General features: G+C 35.8%; 3 protein-coding genes and 1 long non-coding RNA gene across 5 annotated transcripts in view; 1 reads left to right on the top strand and 3 right to left on the bottom strand.

Moving 5' to 3' along the window:
• The window catches only part of LOC115456418, a 344,631-nt gene that overhangs the window by 69,841 nt on the left and 252,864 nt on the right, over positions 1–21,926 (bottom strand). The window lies entirely within an intron of this gene.
• LOC119189880 lies at positions 43–447 on the top strand. Its single transcript, XR_005112647.1, has 2 exons — positions 43–169; positions 389–447. It is a non-coding gene; the product is annotated as an uncharacterized LOC119189880 (long non-coding RNA).
• Positions 1,775–8,120, bottom strand: LOC115456408 (origin recognition complex subunit 2). The gene is given in 9 exon segments (XM_037440596.1): positions 1,775–2,031; positions 2,661–2,763; positions 2,766–2,896; positions 3,232–3,781; positions 5,264–5,419; positions 5,963–6,051; positions 6,812–7,039; positions 7,313–7,489; positions 7,892–8,120. Coding segments are annotated over 9 exon segments (1,683 nt in total). The 5' UTR covers positions 7,941–8,120; the 3' UTR covers positions 1,775–1,831.
• On the bottom strand, positions 12,602–19,489 carry LOC119189878 (protein roadkill-like). Its single transcript, XM_037440593.1, has 5 exons — positions 19,124–19,489; positions 17,936–18,180; positions 16,390–16,568; positions 15,052–15,194; positions 12,602–14,738 (listed from the first exon to the last, which is right to left on the bottom strand). Exons 1-5 carry the CDS (start codon positions 19,480–19,482, stop codon positions 14,585–14,587), a joined length of 1,080 nt encoding a protein of 359 aa, XP_037296490.1. The 5' UTR covers positions 19,483–19,489; the 3' UTR covers positions 12,602–14,584.

Raw genomic sequence — 21,926 nt, 5'->3', positions numbered from 1 at the left:
TTTAATTGAACATTACATTGATTTGTTGAAAATTGGTTATTTGTAGAAGAAGAAAGCTCCGCAAGTTCCTTATACGACGACGGGGAAGTAGAAGAGGAAGAGGATTTGGACGAGGAGGAGGGCGAGGGTGAGAATGACGCCGACGGCGATCACAATGCGAAGTTACGAGGTAAGCATAACTCTTCCTGCCTAAACAATAGGGACTAATCATTCTGTATGACTTGAATATCATGGGACACTGAAGATGACATTGAGCTAGTAGATAATAATGTTACAGATTCTCCAAGCATTTTTATCTCTGTTTACATCATCAGGCAGGTTGATTTAGTTGTGAATTCGGAACTGAAATGTTTTGAAATCTTAATTAATGAGTATTGTTTGTCGACAGACGGCGAAGACAACGCAGACGGCGAGCCTGAAGAAAGCACTCGGGGTAAAAAGCGAAAACATGAGGATGACGACGATAATTGAGAGTTGCCTTAAGCGGAGTTATCTTACTAGTTTTTTGTAGGGTGTACAGCGCTCCGATGCATCGGACAATAAACCCGATCACAGTCACGGTACATTACATTCATCCGTAGTTGTCATTTGTGAGATTGATATGTCACCCAATGAGGCTAGGCTTGGCCGCTGTCATTAGTGTTAACCACGTCCGCCGGACGTTACCGATTTTAAATTTTAAAACAAATATTTCTATCATTAATTAATGTTGATGTCTATTATGTGGAATCTGTAGTTTGTTGTCCGAAGTTAATGTTTCAATTAAATTGTTTATGTAATAATCATTTTTTATTCTATTGACAGGCTTAATTTTAGTCTTATCATTGAAATGGAAGTGCATGATTATAGGATTATTATAGCTCTCATTCGAATCTAAAGAAAATTCGATGATTTGTATTAATTAGCTGTAAGTGGAAGAAACATGAATAAATTGTTACGAAAGTAATTAATGCCCTTGGAATCCAATAAAACACAATTCTGATGTGGGCACCGCCTGTTTTTAATGACCAAATTAGACTGATAAAGACATACTAAGAAAAATATAAAAATGCTATGACTTGAAAGTCAATTTTAATATAGATAATTATTTAATATTAACACTGTCAGCAATTTTCAATGAAACAATGCAAGTTATTTATCAGAGCATTTTTATTATCAGGAAGCAATGTTCCCATTAGCAAGTCCTTTGTGTTACTTACAATATTAACAATTTATTTTATCAGCATTAGTTGCCTCGCGCAGTAAAGTAAGCTTATACATTTTGTATGAAGTAATTTTATGATAGGATATGCATCAAAACGGAAAAACGCAAAACCGTTAAAGGAGGAACGCTAATGTAAATAATTTCAATTTTATTTTGTAATCTCACTAATGATAACTGAGAAAGTTCAGTGATCCAAAATTAATTCCAACGGGCGTAGTGTGAATATCATAAACCAATTAATTATCTAGATCAAATCTTTGACATCTCATGAGTTCAGAGAGTATTTTTCTACAATATTTTTAAATCTAATTGAAATGCACTTATGGAATATCAATGAAGTGTTTGGTTGATGCATCATGGTGTACGTGCCAGAAATGTTGAGAATAATTTTAGTTAATAATTTTATTATATTATGTAAGTCATTAAGTTTAAGTAATTTACAACTTGGCCTGTTGATATATATTATATAATCCTATTAAGACTTTATTTCTGGGATTGTAAAATAAAAACTACACATAATCACTAGTTTAATTCAATATCTAACAGATCCTAATAAAATAAAACAACTTATTTTTACACAATTTAATTCAATTAGAATCATCAAAATCTTGCCATCACTAGAAATAGTCACCCATTTTGCTGTTCTAAGAACTGTTGAAGTAAAACATTCTCAATAGGTACAATGAGATTTTCACTTCCGTCGTATGTTCGTTTCATTTTGACTAATTTATGATCCAAAAATTCTGTCAGTTGAGCTCTTAATGCAAGATCTGAACTTACCAGAAACTGTTCTCGACATTTTGAATATAAATCTTTGAAAGGAAGCCCTGAAAAGAAATTTATTGATGTTAAACCCCTCGGAATAAACAATTTCGAACATGCAAGTTGGTTGGTTAGGTGATTCCACCTGATGGTGAGTAAACACGAATGAATTTGCATATTATAAGCAATACCTAAAAAAAATGATACCGAATTGAACTTGTCCAATTTATAAATGTTATTACGCGGCAAACAAAACTTAAGATTTTTTGCTTCCATATATTTAAAGCGTCGAGGTAAACCAAAGAAAAGATGACGGGACGAACTGGAATCAGTCAAAATATACGCTTTCTGTGATGTGTATAAAAATGATAACCTCACATTGGAATTGGACAGGAATTGTGCACATACATATCGCTCGTCTCGGCGTTGTATATGTTTCGCGTACGTATTACGACTATGATGGCGCTGAGGTCCCTGATTTGATCCCAGGGTCGGGCTGTGATATTCGAGATTCTGTCCTCAATATCAGCATGAAGACTGAAATCATGCCAGAAGACTGCAATACGCTAAGTTCCTACTACTTAGGACCAAACATAACCGGCGACATGTATATAGGTACATATATTACACCAGTCGTTCCCTGACAAGAGAAAAAGAAAGTGATGTTATATACGTTTGTATGTAATAACTATACCTTGATAATGGGCTTGTTTGACATTTTCGAGTTGGTACTGAATAATGATATTGAATATGCCTTTAGCGTTAGCCGTGAGTGATTGATAAACGCTCCTCGAGTGAGGGACAGCTGCAGCGCACCACTTCTGTGCGTCATTATCGAGTTTTCATACGAGGTCTCTTCGGAGTATGGCAAAAATGTAGTAACGTCCCACCATGTGAAGTTGAATTTACTTAATTTTGAGTGATCCCATACTAAAAGAAATAATTAACTTTAGATAACACATGTAACAGCGTCCACATTTCTTTTTTAATATTAACCCCTTATTCATAGACATGATTGATCTAAGGACGGAGCATTGCTGTGATAAATGTCTGTTTCTCAGTGCTGACGGCATGGCAGCCTTCGCAGTGCGTAGACATAGGGCCGTTGTGATTGGCTAATATTGAGATATAACTTGAATCTAGTTGGCTGTCAGATATACAAAGCGAAGAAACAGACTTGTTATCACAGCAATGCTCCGTCCTTAGATAAATAACGTCTGTGAATAAGGGGTTAAAGGCTCTAAAATTAAATAAGTTATAATGACATTAGAAATTTGACTTAAATAAAGGTGCAATTATATGATCAATCGTTGCTATAGTGTGTACATTTTTTATTTGTGATATACTTGCTAACGTAGCTTGCGATTTTGTACTTCGTAGCATCGTGCCATCAATGTTATGAATGATCAGAAATAAGTTCACTCCATTTTCTGTTAGCTGAGCATCAATTAAATTCACAATATCTCCCACATTAGACGGCACGTGAGTATTCTCTAACAAATCAATAATTATTGTTTCTAAAATATTTTTTATAGTGAGACTTGGGAAGAATCCATTCACAACAATGCAAGGAAATTTCTTCAGTTTTTGCGCTTGAAATTGCTGAAGTATCGATCGCTTAGAACCAATCCCATATAAAATAATGTTAAAATTTTCACTCAAGGCGTATAACCATCTGTTAAAAATGTGCTGATATGTTTGGTTTAGTTCACCAATTTTTAGTTTGTGTTCATCAGATAGTTCGTGCTCTTGAGCTTCATTTTCTTCTATATTTAAGTTTTTTAATCTCGATAATGTATGATCCGAAGTTGTAATCTGTAAATGCAAAATGTTATCAGTAAAATCTTTGTATGTCTAGATCTCCATTGAGTCTTGAGCTTCAAATCTTACACTACAAGTAATCAACAATCTTTATTGGAATCATAATATCACCGATCATTCCTGCTACTGGAACACTTCAGATCCCCGTACTTCTTAATTATAGAGAACTCTGAACGGTATTTGGGAAAGAAGAAAGCGACAAAGGTACCCAAGATAGGAGGTGAAGAATACGAATTTTAATGTTGGGAAGTGTTTTAATCTGCCAATGGATAACTACTACTGCCTTGTGCACCTTGATTTGAGGTAAATGTCGTCGTCCTACCTCTGGATTTGGCAGATGATCTGGCGCACAAGAATTACCTCGAGAGGATGATTTCAAGGTTTCCTTATTTGTAACAGAAACCGCTAAACAGATATGGATAAAACTGCCTTACAGAAAGACCATGTCCTGGATCAATGTAAGTATTGACCAGTGGTGAAGGTTTAAATTTTTCAAAAGGTAACCTGGTGCAAAAATAAATACTTTAGTTAACATATCACAACCAATTTAATAGAAAATAAAATCTAAGACAAACGTAAATAAACCTAAAAGGTAAGCCGGTAGGAATTGGGTTGGATGAACGCTTTTCCACTGGTATTGACCGTGACCACGAAGACTGCAGTCTTCGAAACGTCGGGAGAAAACTAAAATATTAAAACCGAGATAATATCCGCAAAATAGTTTAATTTAAATGTCTAACATTCGCGTAAACATAAGTTATCATTAAAATAAGTATTATTAAAAGTAACATGTAATCTGGAAATGTACACTGTGGTATTTTTACACCGGAAAAGGTCCTTAACATATTTTTGACCCAAAATACCGATGCAACGTGCGAATAAAATTCGTTGACTACGACAACCACACCTATATCTTTAAGTACATAAATTCATTATAGCGGCATACGCCATACACGTTACGGCGTACGTACACGTTAAATTAATTCGGAAACACAAATTACTTAAGTAAAATAAGCATTATATTTGCCCGCGTGCTCATGGCCCTCGTTCTGACACATTAGCTGGCACACTGCGTTCAAGCTATCTACGCGGGTAGGAATTAGGGAGTAACAGGAATGGTGTGTGGCGAACCACATCAGCAGATACAAAAATAGTATTTGTGTCAAATAACACAATACGGAAGCCAAACACAGATTGGATCAACAAAGAAAATAATAGTGCAATAAAAAAAACTATGCATGAATTTGTATTATTTGCTTCGAAACGCAATAATCCCTGAAACTTCTATTAAAATTCATTCGAAATTCTTCCCCTAATATGGATCATATAACAATAGCATCCCTGGATGCTATAGTTATATGCTTATTATCTTCAGAAAAGGACTTAATACAAGCAGGACTGCATGCAATGGGTAAACACCCTACAGTCTAGATACAAAAAAAAAATAGTTTCTAGTTACTTTTTCACTAGAATTACCTTTTTACTAGAATTCATCATGAAATAATTGTCTGGTGTTACAAAATAATCAGAATCTTTGGCTTTCATTTTATTTCCCACATTTCTAGTAATGTTCAGTTTTGCAGATGGCTTTTGTTGTTCAATTTCATCTTCTGATGATGATTCTGCTTCAGTCTGTAAAATTACATGGTAAAGTAGGTAAACTTGAGTATGTCTTTCATTGTTGTGTATTTTTACAATAATTATCCATTGATAAAATAAATCTTATATATCACCCAATATGAGTTTTACTTTTTTTATCATTTTGTAGTTTAATATGAATATGTCATGTCCATAAATGTATTCATGACTGAATGTGTGATGCTACAATAAATTCTCTCAGAGTAGTGGTATGAGCGTGTGTAGATTTAAAATTACTTTCTATTGATATTTATTTTTTCAAAAATGACACTTTTATTTTAAAACTATGGTTCAAGTAACTCATTACAAAATGATTTTTTCATGAAGATATGTTTGTGGTTTCATTTAGTATTAATGAAATGTCAAAATGACCCAGTTTATTGTTTCCATTTAACAAATACAAAACAGTGAGAATTACAATTATTCTAATAGCAAATTTATGCTAAATGCTAATAGAGTACACTCATGCCATTTTTTTTTTATTTAGTCTTTATGCAATATTCATAATTTATGGAGTATGAAAATATAAGCAAGTACCTCATTATCACTCTCATCAGGTACAAAGTCACTGCTTGTGCCAGAGAAATCACTTTCTTCACTGTCACTTTCCACTTCTTGAATAATTCCTGTAAATAAAATGTTTAAACTGGTTTAAATATTGAATTTTCAAGTATTACTACTTATTATAGTATTATTTATAGCTAGTTCAATTTGACATAATTATAATACATTGATAAAATCACCAAGTAATATATAACATAATCTTGAACACACTAATTAGTGATTGATGTCTAAGTCTACTATTATGAGTATCAGGAGACATGAATTGTCAACATCTAATAATTAAGTATTAAAGTAAGAAATAATCAAAATGATATTGGTCTCATTGGAGATAATGGTCTTAAGACCCAAATTGTTTGGGAAAATGGCAGATTAGAGAATGGAGAACATTGTACTGAATGTAAGCAAGTCCAATAAGAAAATTTATTTTGAAATATCAGCAGTCTTATTACTTAGAAGTTATGATCCAACTTATTGTCTGCAAATAAAAGAAAAAACTTTATATAGATGTTTGAAAGGCAATCATATATGCTTATATACCGAATTGTCGCTTGACAAATATACCGAAAATGTATTCTATTAGTATTTAGAATCGCCATATTTTTCTGCATCATTTGATCTAGGTTTTGTAGGTCTAGAACAATTTTAATATCATTAGGCTATATCATTATAAAATAAAAAGTAGAATTGTTATGAATTTTCAAATTAAAATCGAATCACTCTACTCAAAAATTTACTGATTGTCACTTAGATATTATTGCCTTTCAAGCATCAATATGTTCATATAGTGTTTTCCATATTAAAAAAATATCACTAGGCACTTACTTTTTTTAATTACTTCCTTCACATGCCTGGGTGTAACTTCACAAGTTTTACTTAGATGACTCTTAAAGGCACGGGAAGGTGTTTTTTTAGGAGTCCTTAACGGTGAATCCATTATCTTTGGAGAATTGCTGATAGCATCTTGAACTTTATTATGAAGATCTTGCCTGGTATGCCTTGATTTGAATTTGAATATGTCTTGTCCTTCCACATCATTACTGTCAAATAAAGCTGAAATTATATGAAGAGTTATTATATAAATCTAATGATATATTAATACTACATTTTGGTGACACTAAATCAACATAAAGCATTTTCACATAACAAACATGTATATGTAAGAAATCACAGACTTGTAATTATTTAACTTTTACAATGAATGTGATAATTCCCCTAAAAATTTTTATGTATAATTGAGAATTTTCTTTACCTGTTTCTAATACATAAAAATTATTAATAATAACTAGCCATTGATTTAGCATATTATTTTAATAGTATCATTACCTGTTGGCTTTTGTGGTGATGCTTCATCCATTTCAGCATCATCACTTTCATCAGACTCATTCTTCCTCTGAACTCTTTGTTTAGAAGGTGTTAACTCCAAGAAATCATCATATTTCTTTGGTTTATTCCTTGTCCTGGTTGTTCTTTTTGTTGGTGAGTTATTTCCCTGTTCTTTAACTAAAATAGAAAAGCTTTTTCTTTTTATTGCTTTACAGAAAAAGTTTTAAAAATTAAACATAAAAATCTTCAACATTCAAACATTTACTGGAAAGTTTGAAATAGGTTTAGTCCATGTTTTACAGAGCAATCAAATATTTGTTCACAAATCAAATCATTAGCATGATATCAACAAGCTTTTGTGGTGTAATGCAATGTGATCATTATTCAAATTATATCTTAAGTAAAGGATGATAAGGCGCCTGGCATCGACCTGCGTTAGATTGGGTAATATTTCTTCTTAAAGGGTTGCTATTCTGCTCTTCGGTTATAAGTTGTAAAGATTTTTTTTACACTACTAACCAAATTAATAATAGTGAAGATGTTAATATAAACAGTTAAAAAAGGGAAAAATCCTCGAACCTGGTGTCGTTTGCTCAGATGGAAATGTAAGTCGAAAACCACTAGCCATTTCTGTAACTAATCTGAAAATAATTTTAATTTAAAATACACGATAACACTTGTCTCATACAATTTTTTTTTTTAAATTTTCATGCACAGTAAATCTTCGTTTTACCTATTATTCAACTATCTTTAAGGCTATTACAGTACAAACAAAATTAAATTCAAAAATCTACCTAAATATACCTAACCAATCTTATTTGAAAGATTGACCACAGTGTTGCCAGATACCAAAGCCAGATACTGCAAAGAGAATTATAATATATATGGAAAGCCAGATGCTGTCTGTGTGAATTAGGGGTCGCAATACCGGACCATATTTCAAAACCGGTATTTTCGGTATTGACCTAAAATAAATTCCGGTATTCCGGTATTTTCGGTATTTCCGGTATTTGAAGAAATATTAGAAAAATAGGAAATATACATTTAAGTTAGTAATTAAATGTCAAATTTTAGTGATAGCTTAGTGGTTAGTTAAAGGATGAATGAAAAGAGATTATTTTTGTAAGCCAACGTCCATACCGTTCTGATTTCTGAGAGCTGGCTCAAACTTCACCTTCCTTCGAACCTTTACCCCCTCCCTGGTTTCATTCTGATTAGAAATGATCGATTTGACAGGAGAGGGGGCGGAGTCGCTATATATTTACGTAGCGACCTGAAATATAAAACTGTAATATCTTCCTCTGCTTCTTATTCCGCTTATGGCGGAATTTCTATTTCTTGAGGTTTGGGTCAAGGGAGTGAAAACCTTACTAGGTGTTATTTACTGTCCCCATCTCTTGATTACTTCTCCAGTCTGGAAACAGTTCTGGAATCTATAGGATCAGAATATGCTCATCACATTATCATGGGTGATTTAAATACTAATCTCCTTACCAGCCACTCTTCCCGATCTCGTAAACTCCTTACTATCCTTGACTCTGCTAAACTGCATGTCCTACCACTGCAAGCTACCCACCATAATATGGATGGTCACGACACTTGGCTTGACATTATCCTCACCTCTGCTCCTTCCCTTGTTTTCTCCCACGGTCAATTTCCCGCTTCTGGCTTCTCTCACCATGATCTCATCTACATGTCTTTCGCCCTAAAACCTCCCAAGTTCCCTTCTAGGATATTGCACTTGCGTAGTATTGGTCGCATTGATGCAGATAAGCTGAAAGGAGAGGCTGCTAACTTTAACTGGGATCACCTATTGGTAGCCACCTCCATTGACGATAAAGTCGCAATTTTTTAACCGCAATGTCACTGCACTCTTTGATACCCATGCCCCTTTAAAGAAAATTAAATTAAAACGTCCTCCTGCACCATGGATTACACATGGGGTTAGATTGGCGATGAGACGACGGGCTTTTCGCCAGTACAGAAAGGATCGTTCGGAGGAGAATTGGTGCCTTATGCGTACTGGTACGTAATGCTAAACGCCGACACATTCTCTGTAATATTTCTTCCTCCTCGCCAGCCAGTATCTGGAGATTCCTCGGAACTCTGGATATTGGCAATGTTTACACATAGATTTCCACGGTGCGACTATTGGTTTGGATGACATTAATCAACATTTCACATCTGTTACCATGATTGATCACCAAACTAGGCGTCGTACCATGGATTTCTTAGCGGGTCTATCCTGGCCTAACATTAATACTTTTCACTTTTCTTCTGTGCCGTTGGGTCAAATTAGAAAAGTTATCCTGTCCATTAAATCCAATGCCACTGGCTGTGACAACATCAGTCGTCGCATGATAATCCCTATCCTGGAGCAACTTCTACTAATCATGTCCCATATCATTAACGCCTCCCTCAGCACTGGTATCTTTCCGTCTTTGTGGCGGAGAGCTATTGCTATCCCTCTTCCTAAAATCCCTAACCCATCACTTGCTAAGCATTTCCGTCCCATATGCATTCTTCCTTTTCTCTCGAAAGTGCTCGAGGCCTGTGCACACAAGCAATTGTCTGAGCATGTGCACCGAAACAACCTACTGTGCCCACTCCAGTCTGGCTTCAGGCCTGGCCATAGCACTATTACTGCACTCCTCAAAGTGACTGGCGATATTAGGGCGGGCATGGAGGATTCCAAAGTCACTGTTTTGGCTTTGGTTGATTTCTCCAACGCTTTCAATAGTCAGTGACGACATTCTTCTTGCAAACCTCTCCCACCTTATAATTGCGCCTACGGCACTGAATTGGTTCTCTTCATATCTTCAGGGACGCCAACAGTTGGTGCGCCTAGACGATTTTTCGTCTAGCTGGCGTGATATAGACTGTGGCGTCCCTCAAGGCGACATACTCTCCCCATTATTGTTCTCTATCTTCATAAACCTCTTAACACAACATCTTCAATGTGCGTACCATCTGTATGCTGATGTCTTGCAAATTTATTCTCGGGAACAAGTCGATCGTGTGTCCGCAGCTGTCGATAGAGTAAATAAGGACAATTTCGGCCTTTCGGTAAACGCCGCGAAATTGCCATGAAATACCAGGCCATTATTGCAGGCAGCTCAAGGCTTTTAAACATGTTGTATTTTACATCAATTCCCTCTGTTATGTTTCTCAGCTTTGTTTATCTGACAGCTTGCTGTTTGTTCAGCTTTGTTAATCTGACAGCCAACTAGATTCAAGTTGTATCTCAATATTAGCCAATCACAACGGCCCTACGTCTACGCACTACGAAGGCTGCCATACCGTCAGCACTGAGAAACAGACTTGTTATCACAGCAATGCTCCGTCCTTAGATAAATAACGTCTATGAATAATGAGGATAGACTTTAAAGAACAAAAAATATTTCTAATAAGTTCTAATCTAAATAACAATTAACAGTTAACACCGCTATGCTTAGAACAAAACAAAAGTAGCAATATAGCCATAAGCAATGTATTTTGGTCGCTCTTTATAGAATATACGCCTATACGAATGAATGAAATTGCAAGCAGCTTAAATTTTTGCGATTTAAAACTCGAGAAATTAATAATTATACACACATTTAGTACTGAATTTTATTTTTTATAAAATACCGAAAATCCCGGTTTTTCTAAAATCAATACCGGTATTTTGAAGTTCTTAATTTGGTCCGGTATTCCGGTATTTTCGAAATCCGGGATACCGGTTTGCGACCCCTAGTGTGAATCCTAAAACCCGGTTGTTAAATACCCAAATATTGCATTTCATGAAAAATGATTTCTAATTTTTCATTTTAATTTGAAATTCTTCAACGTTGAATTTCACGAATAATATTCTTATTCTTAGTGCAAAAAAAAATGTTCTACAGAGTCTCTAAGAAACTGTTTTGTTTTGTTTTTAATTTCATTTACCTACTTAATTCTATATTGTTTTGCTTAGAGAATTAAATTTTGGGTTAATTCGCACCTACCATTGAAAAACATTGACCCTTCCGAAGTCGATTAAACCCCTAAATTGAAGAATTTACTCTCAATCTGGCAATGCCATTGGTCAATGCTTTTTCTTCTATTTAACTAAAGCAAAAGATAATAAATCATGCAGTGTGTATTTTAAAATGAAAATTTTACTGGGTAAAGCGGGACGAATGGAACTCAATAAAAACTCACATAGTCCACTGGACGATTAAATAAAACAAGGAATGTAACAAAGATGTACTTAATCAAGATTTTTAAAACGAAAATTATATATTTTCCACAGAGTTACCACCGACGTAAAAAATAATATATTACATATTTTATCTAACAATACTACTTTATGTTTTCCATAAGAAAATTCCAGCTGTATTCAAAAATTCATAACAAAATCACTAATGGCACATAAGTAAATCGACTGTATATATTATACTCAGACCAAAAATATTATATCAGAAATTGCGTTCTGAATTCAAAATCCAAAGGTTGCGTCGCATTTTTCTTATATTTAGAAGCATTGCCTCTTTATAATTCGACGTTTACAAACAGCTAAGATCAGTCGGGGAAAATGCGCCATAAAATTTTAATAGCTGGATTCAATGCCATGCACCTGTGTAAAAAAAACGCCAATATGAAAAATTATAAAGAAAACTCATTTACTCATAAACAGGTTTAGGCAGTGCGAACTTTTGGGCGCCTACTTAGTTTAATGTAGGTATCGGCTAAGAGGGGCCCCAAAGCTCGGGAGCCCCGTATCGCTGATACGGCGGTAGCTACGCCCCTGGTCTATAAAACTGAAAAAACCTTTTTCTGAGTATAATCGCATGACCATGTTTTGCTGTAATAACATTATGGCAACATTTATTTGAGAAAAGGGAAATTCTATTGGAAAAAGAATAAACCCGAAAATACTGATGTCTCTGATTTAAAAAAAAAACAGAATAATAAGAAAATAGTATGGACCTGCAATTCGTTTATCGGATTATGAAGCCCGTCTTTCAATTAAAAATATTAAATATTTCGACTTTTAATATTTCAGCCACGTTTCCACTGTGCAGTACTAGCATGACATAACATTTGCATTAAAAAAAATTACATGTGTTAAACTCGTAGCTTGCATGAATATTTCAATGAGCATACAAGTTTAATCTTGCTACTTGCGTAATGGAATCGCGACTTTATTTAGTTAAAAATCGTTGTTTAATGTTTTACCAACGCCAGTATCGGTTCCATTTAATAGATATTTTATTTTAGTTGTTTGTAAGGGGTAAGCTACAATTAGGTAACAATAAAATCACTGTATAAATTGTTTCATTTATTTGCTCAACTTACTGACAATTTCGAAAATCACAGTTATTTTTGACAATTGTTTTGCATGTAACCATACAATTACATGAGAACAGAGGTCAGCTATGTATATGGAAAGTGGGTATAAAATGGTATTAAATATTATTTATTGGCCACGGTACATTCATTAACATTACTGTTGAGTAGTTACATTATATACTTATAAAATGTAGACAAACTTTAAAATAAGCTTTTATAAAAGTTTGCTAAGTTGTCATTCAAAGTAAAGATAAAATAATGCTAATAAATAAGTGAAATTTATACATAGATGTTTGTAATTTAGATCAAATATATTATACACATGAGTGAATAGTATGTAATGAGCAAAATGAAAATGTCGACTGGCGACGAGACACGCAATATACAAATTACAATCGATGAAGCGAAACCAACAATAACAATACATTCACATTTTAAATTATTGTGGTGATCTACACGCAGGGGAGAGTGGGTAATCTCGATCACCAACTAAAATAACGCTTTTACAAATATAAGTCGATATTATCAGTTATCACACACATTGTAGTCAAATGCAATCACCTTATTCTACCATACATCAATCTTATAATTATAAAGACTAACGTTTCCCAGCAAAAAAAAATATACAAAAAAAGAAAGTTGATTAATAAATTTCATGAAAATAACAAATCATCAAAGTATGATTCTCAGTAAAATAATTAATGAACAAAGAAAGGAAATGGATAAAAATGGGATAAAAATTGATTTACTACAATTATGTATTGAAATAAATTAGCACACAGTAATAGTGCAACACTGATTCTGACCTCCTTCAGCTCACTGTCCACTGATACGGCAAGCCTTGAGGATCATTCAAACCAACTTAGTGAATTTATAAAAAAAATGGGTTTGTTTATCCAACATTTATAAAATGTTGTTATATAATTAATGTTATTAAAGATAACTTATAATCTTATTGATCACAGCAGAACTAGAGCTGTGGGCCCGTTTATTATTCGAGATTTATATAAATTTATCGAAATTACCTCACTCTCCCTTAAATAAAACAGAATGGTGTTTTAAATCTATGGAAATATAAATGAAAAATCACAATATGTCATTGGAATAACATCCTACAGACACATTAAAAATAAAATGGTGTCACCTGTGATACCACTTATGAGTTAGTACTTAGAAATATTTTAATGGTGGGATCGTAGCTCTTCTATATACAATGCCAACAATTTCAATACACTTATACAATCACTCGAGTCCCCTACAACTTTATAATATTGTTTCATAGTTTTGTACATAATATAATGCCATTTTAAGTACGAACAAGAACATTCGTATCCACCGGCATTTGTATACAAATCTATGTTACAAAATTTTACACGAATTTATTGCATTCAGTTATCGCGCTACATCAAAATATTTTCAAAAGGCCTACTTTTAAACGTCTAAGGAGAATCGTTTTGGAATTTCGAGAACGTGAAACACCAATATTTATTTCAACGCAAGCGCTCAAATCGCGGCACGATCACTTCAAATAATTCGAAAGTTACGACTCCTGCACACGAACACGGCTGACGGGCGGCGCCTCGGCCCCGACGGCGCCGGCGCAAGGGGCCGCCCGTCTCACACGTGATCGTCACAGCTCACAACGAACGGCCGCAACTAAACTCGCACAAAACGACATACATAAACATCAAACTCCAAGCCTACATCCGGACTGACCGCGGCGTCCCGCGAACAGCGTCCGGCGGACGTTCGCGGCGTACGGTACACATTAAAAGTAATCAATTAAAATCGGCACAATAGTCGACCGCGGCGGCTCGAATATCGTCCTGAGATCAATCATAGCAAACGAGGGGCGGAATCCGCAGATGCCCGGCGGCGAGCGGCGGCGTGCGCCGGCGCCGGGTCTTTGGTATGGGAGCGGGGCGGCGGCGGGCGGGGCGGGCGGGGCGCGGCGCCGCACTAGGCCTGCTTCACGCGCTTGCGCGGCGGCCCGATGGGCGGGATCTGCTGCTGCTGCGTCGCCAGCGCGCGGAACGCCTCCGCGATCAGGTGCGGGTGCGACGAGATCATGTTCTTCCACCCCGCCGTGTCCATCACGTCCGTCGCGTGACTCCTGCGCAGCACAACAACTCGTTACTGACGAACTTAAACTTTGTATAGTAACAACAATTTATTACAACGGCTAATCAATCGGGTGATTTCACGATATTATGCGGACTCAGTGCAAACATACTAGAATCTTGTGTGTAATGATGACTATGAATATTAAATCATGAGTATTTTAATGTAATGTACAATTGATAAAATATTATGTACCTATAATAGATTGCCAATTTAACTATCACGATTACGTTGCGTTTTCTTTGGAAATGGTGATTGCACTTGCATATTTGATATCGTATATGTAATAAACGAGCGCTACTAACGTGTTAATGAAGTCAATGGTTTGCGCCTTGAGTTGGTCCGCGGAGTGCAAGTCCGCCAGTATGAGCGTGTCCGCCGCCGTCTCCACCGAGAGGCTCGAGCACAATGCTTCCTCGCACATTACTTTTAACCGCTCCAACGCGTACTGTAAACGAGAAAAAAAACGTTAACATTGAAAAAGGACATCATGAGGCCGATCAAAGATCGTGCAACTATACTTTTGTTTTTAATTACAGACAGACTGTCTTATAAAAAATTCGCAAAGCTATGCCTAGTTAAAACACAAAATGACGCGATTAGCTGTCAGTTAAAATCTAGCATCATACCTCTTAATAAGGTTTAAACTAGGAAATCGGTGATGTTTTTGACAGTTATTTAAGCAATTCTTAACAACCTCCTAACGGTAAAACAAGTTTATAAGTAAGACTGATAATTGTTTGGCATTGTAATATGTCGCAAAACTAGCACATAATATATTTAATATCTATGACATATTCTTTATTTTTAAACGTCATAAAGGAATTATTTTTATTTATCCTACGTCTTGTATTACCCATTCTACAATCCGGGTCGTCATCTGTCAACGTGTATTTAAAGATGCGACATTTAGAATAACTTACGGTTGGATTGACATCATTACTAATTTGTCACAGGAAATGGTCTGTTTTTAAACTGTGGCCTAATTTTGTCTTATCGTTATTATAATTATAAATATAATTCGATTCAAAATGAATTACAAATTTTAACACTGTTTTTTTTTATACTTTGATGGAAGCAACAATAAAATATATGGAAAATAGTCCTAAATCGAGCAAAGCACCCTTTCAATAACGCTTTTAATGTTTTTTTTATTATCCCCGATAATTTGATAGACAAAAGTGGAAGACGCGCAGCATCGCCTTTACGAATATCAACATTATTATTATTGACTAGTTAATATACAGATCTACTGTTCACTATCCGCGATTAAAACGATTATCAATTGGACCAATAATTATCTCTACTAATAAATGAAGCTAAAGAGTTTGTTTGAACGCGCTAAACTCACGAAATACAAACTGATATATTTTTTGCTAATACATAGCTTCATTACTTCTGAATGCTATAAGCTAATTTATATCCCGAGAAAATATAAAGCGGGAATATTATCCCGGAAAACTTTGTGAGAAAAGTACTAAAGCTCATCAGTTTAAAAGTCACAGTGATATAATCTACCTTCCCTAATCATTGGATCTGGGCCACACATATTCCATATCTCCGAGCGGTTCAATGGCTGGTCATAATGTTCCCTTATTACCATTCAATTGCACTTCCTCCGCTATAACAAAACGCATATCTACCTTGTCGGCAGCTGCTAGGAGATCATCGGCCATTTTGTCCAGGTTGGGCGCGCGGCCGGTGTATATGAAACGTAACATTTCTCTTAACACTTCGTGGTCCACGTCCGTGATGTCCACTCGATTCCTTTTCCTTTCTTCCATTTCATGTTCGAACATTGCTGCGAATACAGGACTTCGCGCTGGAATTGAAAGAAAAAAATATTAAATTATTTGTTTTAGGGTAATAGTCTAGAGGTTGAGTCGTTTGTCCTGCAGATGGTGAATGTAAGTTGACGGTTGGTAGTTAACGGTGGTCATGAATAAGTAAATAAATAGGCTACAATTTAATCAAGAAACATTTCATTACTTTCATGTATCATTTATATATTTATTTTTATTGCTGTTAATGACGAGACGAGCTTGCCGTTCGCCTGATGGTAAGCGATACGACCGCCCATAAACAGTAGAAACACTATTCAACACCTTGAAATACAAAGTATTGTTTGGTATTCCACTCCGCTCGCCATCGTGAGATGTTAAGTCTCATTATGTCCAGTAGTTACACTGGCTACAATGTCCTTCAAACCGATACACAACAGTGACTATACACTGCTGCTTGGCGGCAGAAATAGACATTGCGGTGGTACCTACCCAGGCAGACTCACATATGAGAGGCCTTACCACCAGTAGTACTACTACCACATGTGGTGTTTAATACTTATCATGTGCAATATTGGAGCTAACTGTTATAATGATTTTAATATAACAGTACATACTAATGTTATTTTCTGTTCGTGTAGTTTTAACTTTGCCATCAACACAGCAGGAATACTACGCGGAAATTATAGTTGGAACGAGTAAACATGTGGATAGGAATTATTTTACCTACGCTTACTCATATCAGAGTCGGAACGTTACTTTTAACATACTTTTATGTAGGTACTTACTAATAAGTGTCAGCGCACTTCAATAAAGTAGTTTGTGGTTAAAAACAGAACGACGCAATAACAATAAAATTATTAACAACATTATTCCATACATTATATTCCTCATATATTTTACATTTATCTAAACGAAATCTAACTATAAAATATGTTTTGTGAATAGATAAATTAATTAACTAACTGCGTCCTGAGATTTCGACTTGCTAAACTTACATAACAAAGCATATATTCGAATTATTATAAGGAAAACAGCGCGGAATTTCCATTGGCATAGTTAGGACGTCTTGTTATCGTGCCTGAACATGACGCATGCAGTCTAAAACTGTAAAACAATTGTACTTTATTTTTGAATTAAATATTTCATGCACAATATTCAGCAAAATTTCAAGTAATGAACTTATGATATGGCGAGTCGTAATACATATGATTGGAATACATAAATATGAACGTAGCATAACACAACAAGGAAAATTACTTATTCCATTTTCAAGGGTTGGCAGAGGTGTAATACTCCCAAGTTTTGCTATCTGTATATTATTTCAATGTTTGCTGATGAAAATGCAATGGCTCCTTATACAAGAATGACATACAAATGACCTATGGAAACACATTGGGACACATACCTGCTAATATAGCTTTATGCGCTTGGAACTCCCTGCCACCCACCGCTAACGTGACGTCGGAAAATCTTTCATTGTCGAAGAGAGCGCCTAGGTCGTCTGATAATCTACATTCTGGTACTTTGAACTGGATCACGTTGCTCTGCCCCGGCTGGATGTTGATGCTGTCCGCAACCACTGACACTTCACAGAATATCGTCAGCTTGTCTTCGGGCAGGAGGCCGTTCGCTTCGTCCAGTAAGAAATCTCTGGAAAAAACAATTGCTTCATCAAAAAAGGTTTTAAGACACCTCGAGTATATTGGTCTACAAAATATTTTGATAAAGTAAGGTATAATTAATTTTTAAATATAGAAAAAGATATTTAAGTCGACAATTGCCTCATAGGTATGCCAATTAGTATTAACTTTGAACTCTATTTAACCGAGGACAATAACGGAGGCAACTAATGAAAGACGCACATACATGTAATAAAAAAAATACTGCTAAACACCTGGAAGTTATAAATTTGACATAAAACAGACTGTGAGTTAATAGTCGCAATTTCAACAATTGTTCTACAAATTAAAGCAATACAATTTCTAAGACACAGGAAATTGCTTTTAGGTTTGTACAAATATTCAGAGATGAATGAAATTAGTAACAGTGCAGTAAGAAGATTCAAATCGCTAGAGACGGGTCAGTAACATAATTTACTGGTAATCATTTTGTTTTCAGGGTCTGCTTCTGTTACTCAATCTTGCCGAGAAAACAAGTTTGAAACAATGAATTACCTATAATGATTTTATAATACAGTAGCTTATGCTCGCGACTCCGTCCGCTTGAAATTTTCTAGGATAAAAGTACCTCGATGTTTTCCCGGAACAAAAAGTAGTCTATATTCTATTCCAAACTATAATCTTTGTGCCATATTTCATCCAGATACGTTCAGCCTCTCTGACGTGGTTGAGATATAAAGATCCGTAAAAATTAACATTAGTGTACATTTAATCATTTTTTTAAGACTATCGATAACATACATTCTTGAGACAATAGAAAGAAATCAGTCATCAACGATTCGAAAGTCCAAACCAATGCAAAATTTCTGACCCTGGCAACACTACTAAATATGTGTAAAGTAATACAAAAATCCACTTGAAAGTATACAAAAAAAAAATAGAATTCACAGGGCGTTAAAAAGTTATAAATTTACCTTCTGATAAACTTTTTGAATCCCCAATCCTTGCCTTGTACGAATCTGTACGCTCGCTGTGACTCCATCGCCTTTGTCTCTTCCCGCTTAGCGTTTAATATTGAAAACTTGAACTTCGCACGCACTTCTGATTTATTACACGACACTAATAATAAATATAAAGATAAGTAGTCTTTGCTCTCTTCGTCTAGTCCTTTAGGGTTAACGCGGAGACACCATTTTAACTTATCACTAGCACCGGCTGAAAAAGTCGATGATTTTAACACTTCACCCATTTCTTCTCTACAGAAACTAAAATTGTTTATTGTCCACATGTAACTAAATTTAACCACTTTGACCTGAAACAAAAGACAAAACATTATATTTTTCAATATTTCTATGCAAAGTACGAGGCACTCAGATTATTTCTAAGGAGTTTGTCAATAAAAGAAAACAGAAAGAAGCAGGTCGGTACTCGAAGTTCAGGCATATGCACAAAGACAATAAATAATGAATGGACATAAATCAATGGATGAAACGGAGGCTTTCTCAAGGTGTGTTCTCGTGCAGTCGCCTGACGTGACCTCTCCTGAACAATAAATCTTCCACCAACATCCAAAATCATAAATTCAACTTGTTCCGGAATCTTTTGTTATTATGTCACTAATATAGCCCCGATGACAGCCACAATAGAAAACAAACAAGCCACATGATGAATACTGGTGAGCATGCGTTTAACGACTTATTTATGGCGAAACTTTACTGTTCGCAACGTGTATTCTGTTGGTGATTCAAGGTTACAATGTAATTGGTGATTTTTTTATGAGACATCTCATGTACACGAGTCTTTTATACCGCTACACAGCAACATGCATTGGGATCTTTGACATTGAGTTAATGCAGGCGTATCGACTAAAGCATCTATCTCCGATAAATACGTGATTACGGTTATCGTGTATTGCGAATTTCGATATCATGCATGTTACGCGGCGAGGGTCCTCCGCGAGGCTCGGACGAGGTGGCGACGTGGATTACGGCGAAGGTCAGGAGGAATAGACACATAGAGCGTCGGGCGCAACTGGGCGCCGCTGGTCGTTGCCCCCGACCGTTGCTTGGCTTGCGGTGCTGGTGAGGTCTTCGCCCGGTCGCCGACCCGATCCAAGGCCGCCCGCATCATCCCCGCGCATTCGTCCACACAGATACCATCCGTTTGCAAATTACACCCACCCATCACACTAACTTAGCTTACTTTTACTTAAACACAAGTAAAATTATTCATTAACAATACGTAATGAGACTAAAATCTATCTATCAATTATAACTAATTGTTCAACATTGGTCGGGTCAATCATTGTCATCCTGATACTAAATACTAAAAGTGGAGTGTGATAAAAGGAACATTTAAAACATTTTATCGAACAAAATATTATTTTCTAACTGTAACCCGTTTAACCGTTGTGTAGGAATCAATTGAATGTTGTGGTAAAACAACATTCAAATGCGACGATATCGTGCAAATGTATTTATGGACAAGTTCCGTGTACAGGCGAATGTAATTATCGCAGGACGACACGTGTATCGGCGTCAGAGTGCCGCTGAATCGACACGTGCTCGATGCTCCGAGCTGACAAAGTAGTCTCACAACACGGAAGCGACAATTGCCTTAATGTTTATTCAAACAATTACACAACTAACATTATTTATTACTTGCTGGCAGTTTGTACCGTTATTATTTCCAAGGTGTTTCCTAGCTCGACTCATCAGCAGTTCAGTGATTGTCAAAATTGAAAGAGACCTTAATAAGCGAGGTGCCGCTACGCCGCGTAAAGGCAAAAATTACCGTTATAGCTCGCAAACTAAATAGATTTTTGGACAAAAGTATCAAAAGGTAACATCGGGTCGTTAGCTAGAGCACGCAACGGTTGTTCCAAAAAATGAAATGAGCGGTCACACGTATCTCTCGAGTTCGACGGAAGAGTAACCACATATATTTTCATCAAATATCATTATTATCATCATCGATAATGGACACACAAAATTGTTATATAAATGTCCGTAGCATCAAGACGTGTTTTGTTTTAACTTAAATGATAAGTGTGAAGGTTGATAGGTAGATTACTTTCAAAATCGTCATCATATGGTTTTGAATCGCGCAATAGGATTGCAATGATGATTTGCCGCGTTGCGTAGGTAAGTGGCTATCGAGTATCGCAACCGCACGAGCGGTGAGCGCGCGGCCACGGAACGTGACAAACGGCGCGACCATTCGACACGTACTTCCTACAGTTTTTAAATATGTACATGTTAACACAATCTGCATATGCGCGCAATGTTTCAAGTTCACGATAATGCTATCTGTAAACAATATTATCACTTACTTACATGGGTTAAGTCAGCGCCGAATGACTTTGGCTCATACAAATTATTTACGACATCGGCCGTGGACTTTACGACCACTTTACTCGATGTGCCTATTGGGAATTTATATAGACGGCAGTCTGCCGGGGTTTGTGTAGGTCGAGGTCGTTATCTATAATATGTTATATCATAAGGATGCTCCACGTGGCGATCCTAATTAATCACTTTTACTAATTAATACCAGTAATCCCTGGAGAAACAGCAAGTTCTTGAGAAGTCTTAACTTTGAACTTACTTTTACAATTAAGATTATGCTTGATTTTTAGGTAAAATAATTGCATACTATTATTGTAATAAAAAGTCATGTAAAGAATTAATGACAAAAAAAATCAGACGGGTTGCACGATAGTGGTGTACTCGCTCTATTAATGCTGCCGCGAGATATCTTCACGTAGTTGTGCCGTCA

Source organism: Manduca sexta, chromosome 20 (genome assembly GCF_014839805.1).
Source record: "Manduca sexta isolate Smith_Timp_Sample1 chromosome 20, JHU_Msex_v1.0, whole genome shotgun sequence".
Lineage (NCBI taxonomy): Eukaryota > Metazoa > Arthropoda > Insecta > Lepidoptera > Sphingidae > Manduca > Manduca sexta.
Note: the sequence above shows the minus strand (reverse complement) of the source record. Positions and strands in the feature narration are given on the sequence as shown.

What these genes read in the sequence shown, in the direction of transcription:
- LOC119189878 (XM_037440593.1), bottom strand. Translation starts at nt 19,482, where the DNA reads ATGTTTTGTCTTTTGTTTCAGGTCAAAGTGGTTAAATTTAGTTACATG. An exon ending in GCATAAAGCTATATTAGCAG is followed by an intron (nt 16,569 to 17,935) that starts GTATGTGTCCCA and finishes TTTCAATTCCAG; the next exon opens with CGCGAAGTCCTGTATTCGCA. An exon ending in TCCTAGCAGCTGCCGACAAG is followed by an intron (nt 15,195 to 16,389) that starts GTAGATATGCGT and finishes TCTCGTTTACAG; the next exon opens with TACGCGTTGGAGCGGTTAAA.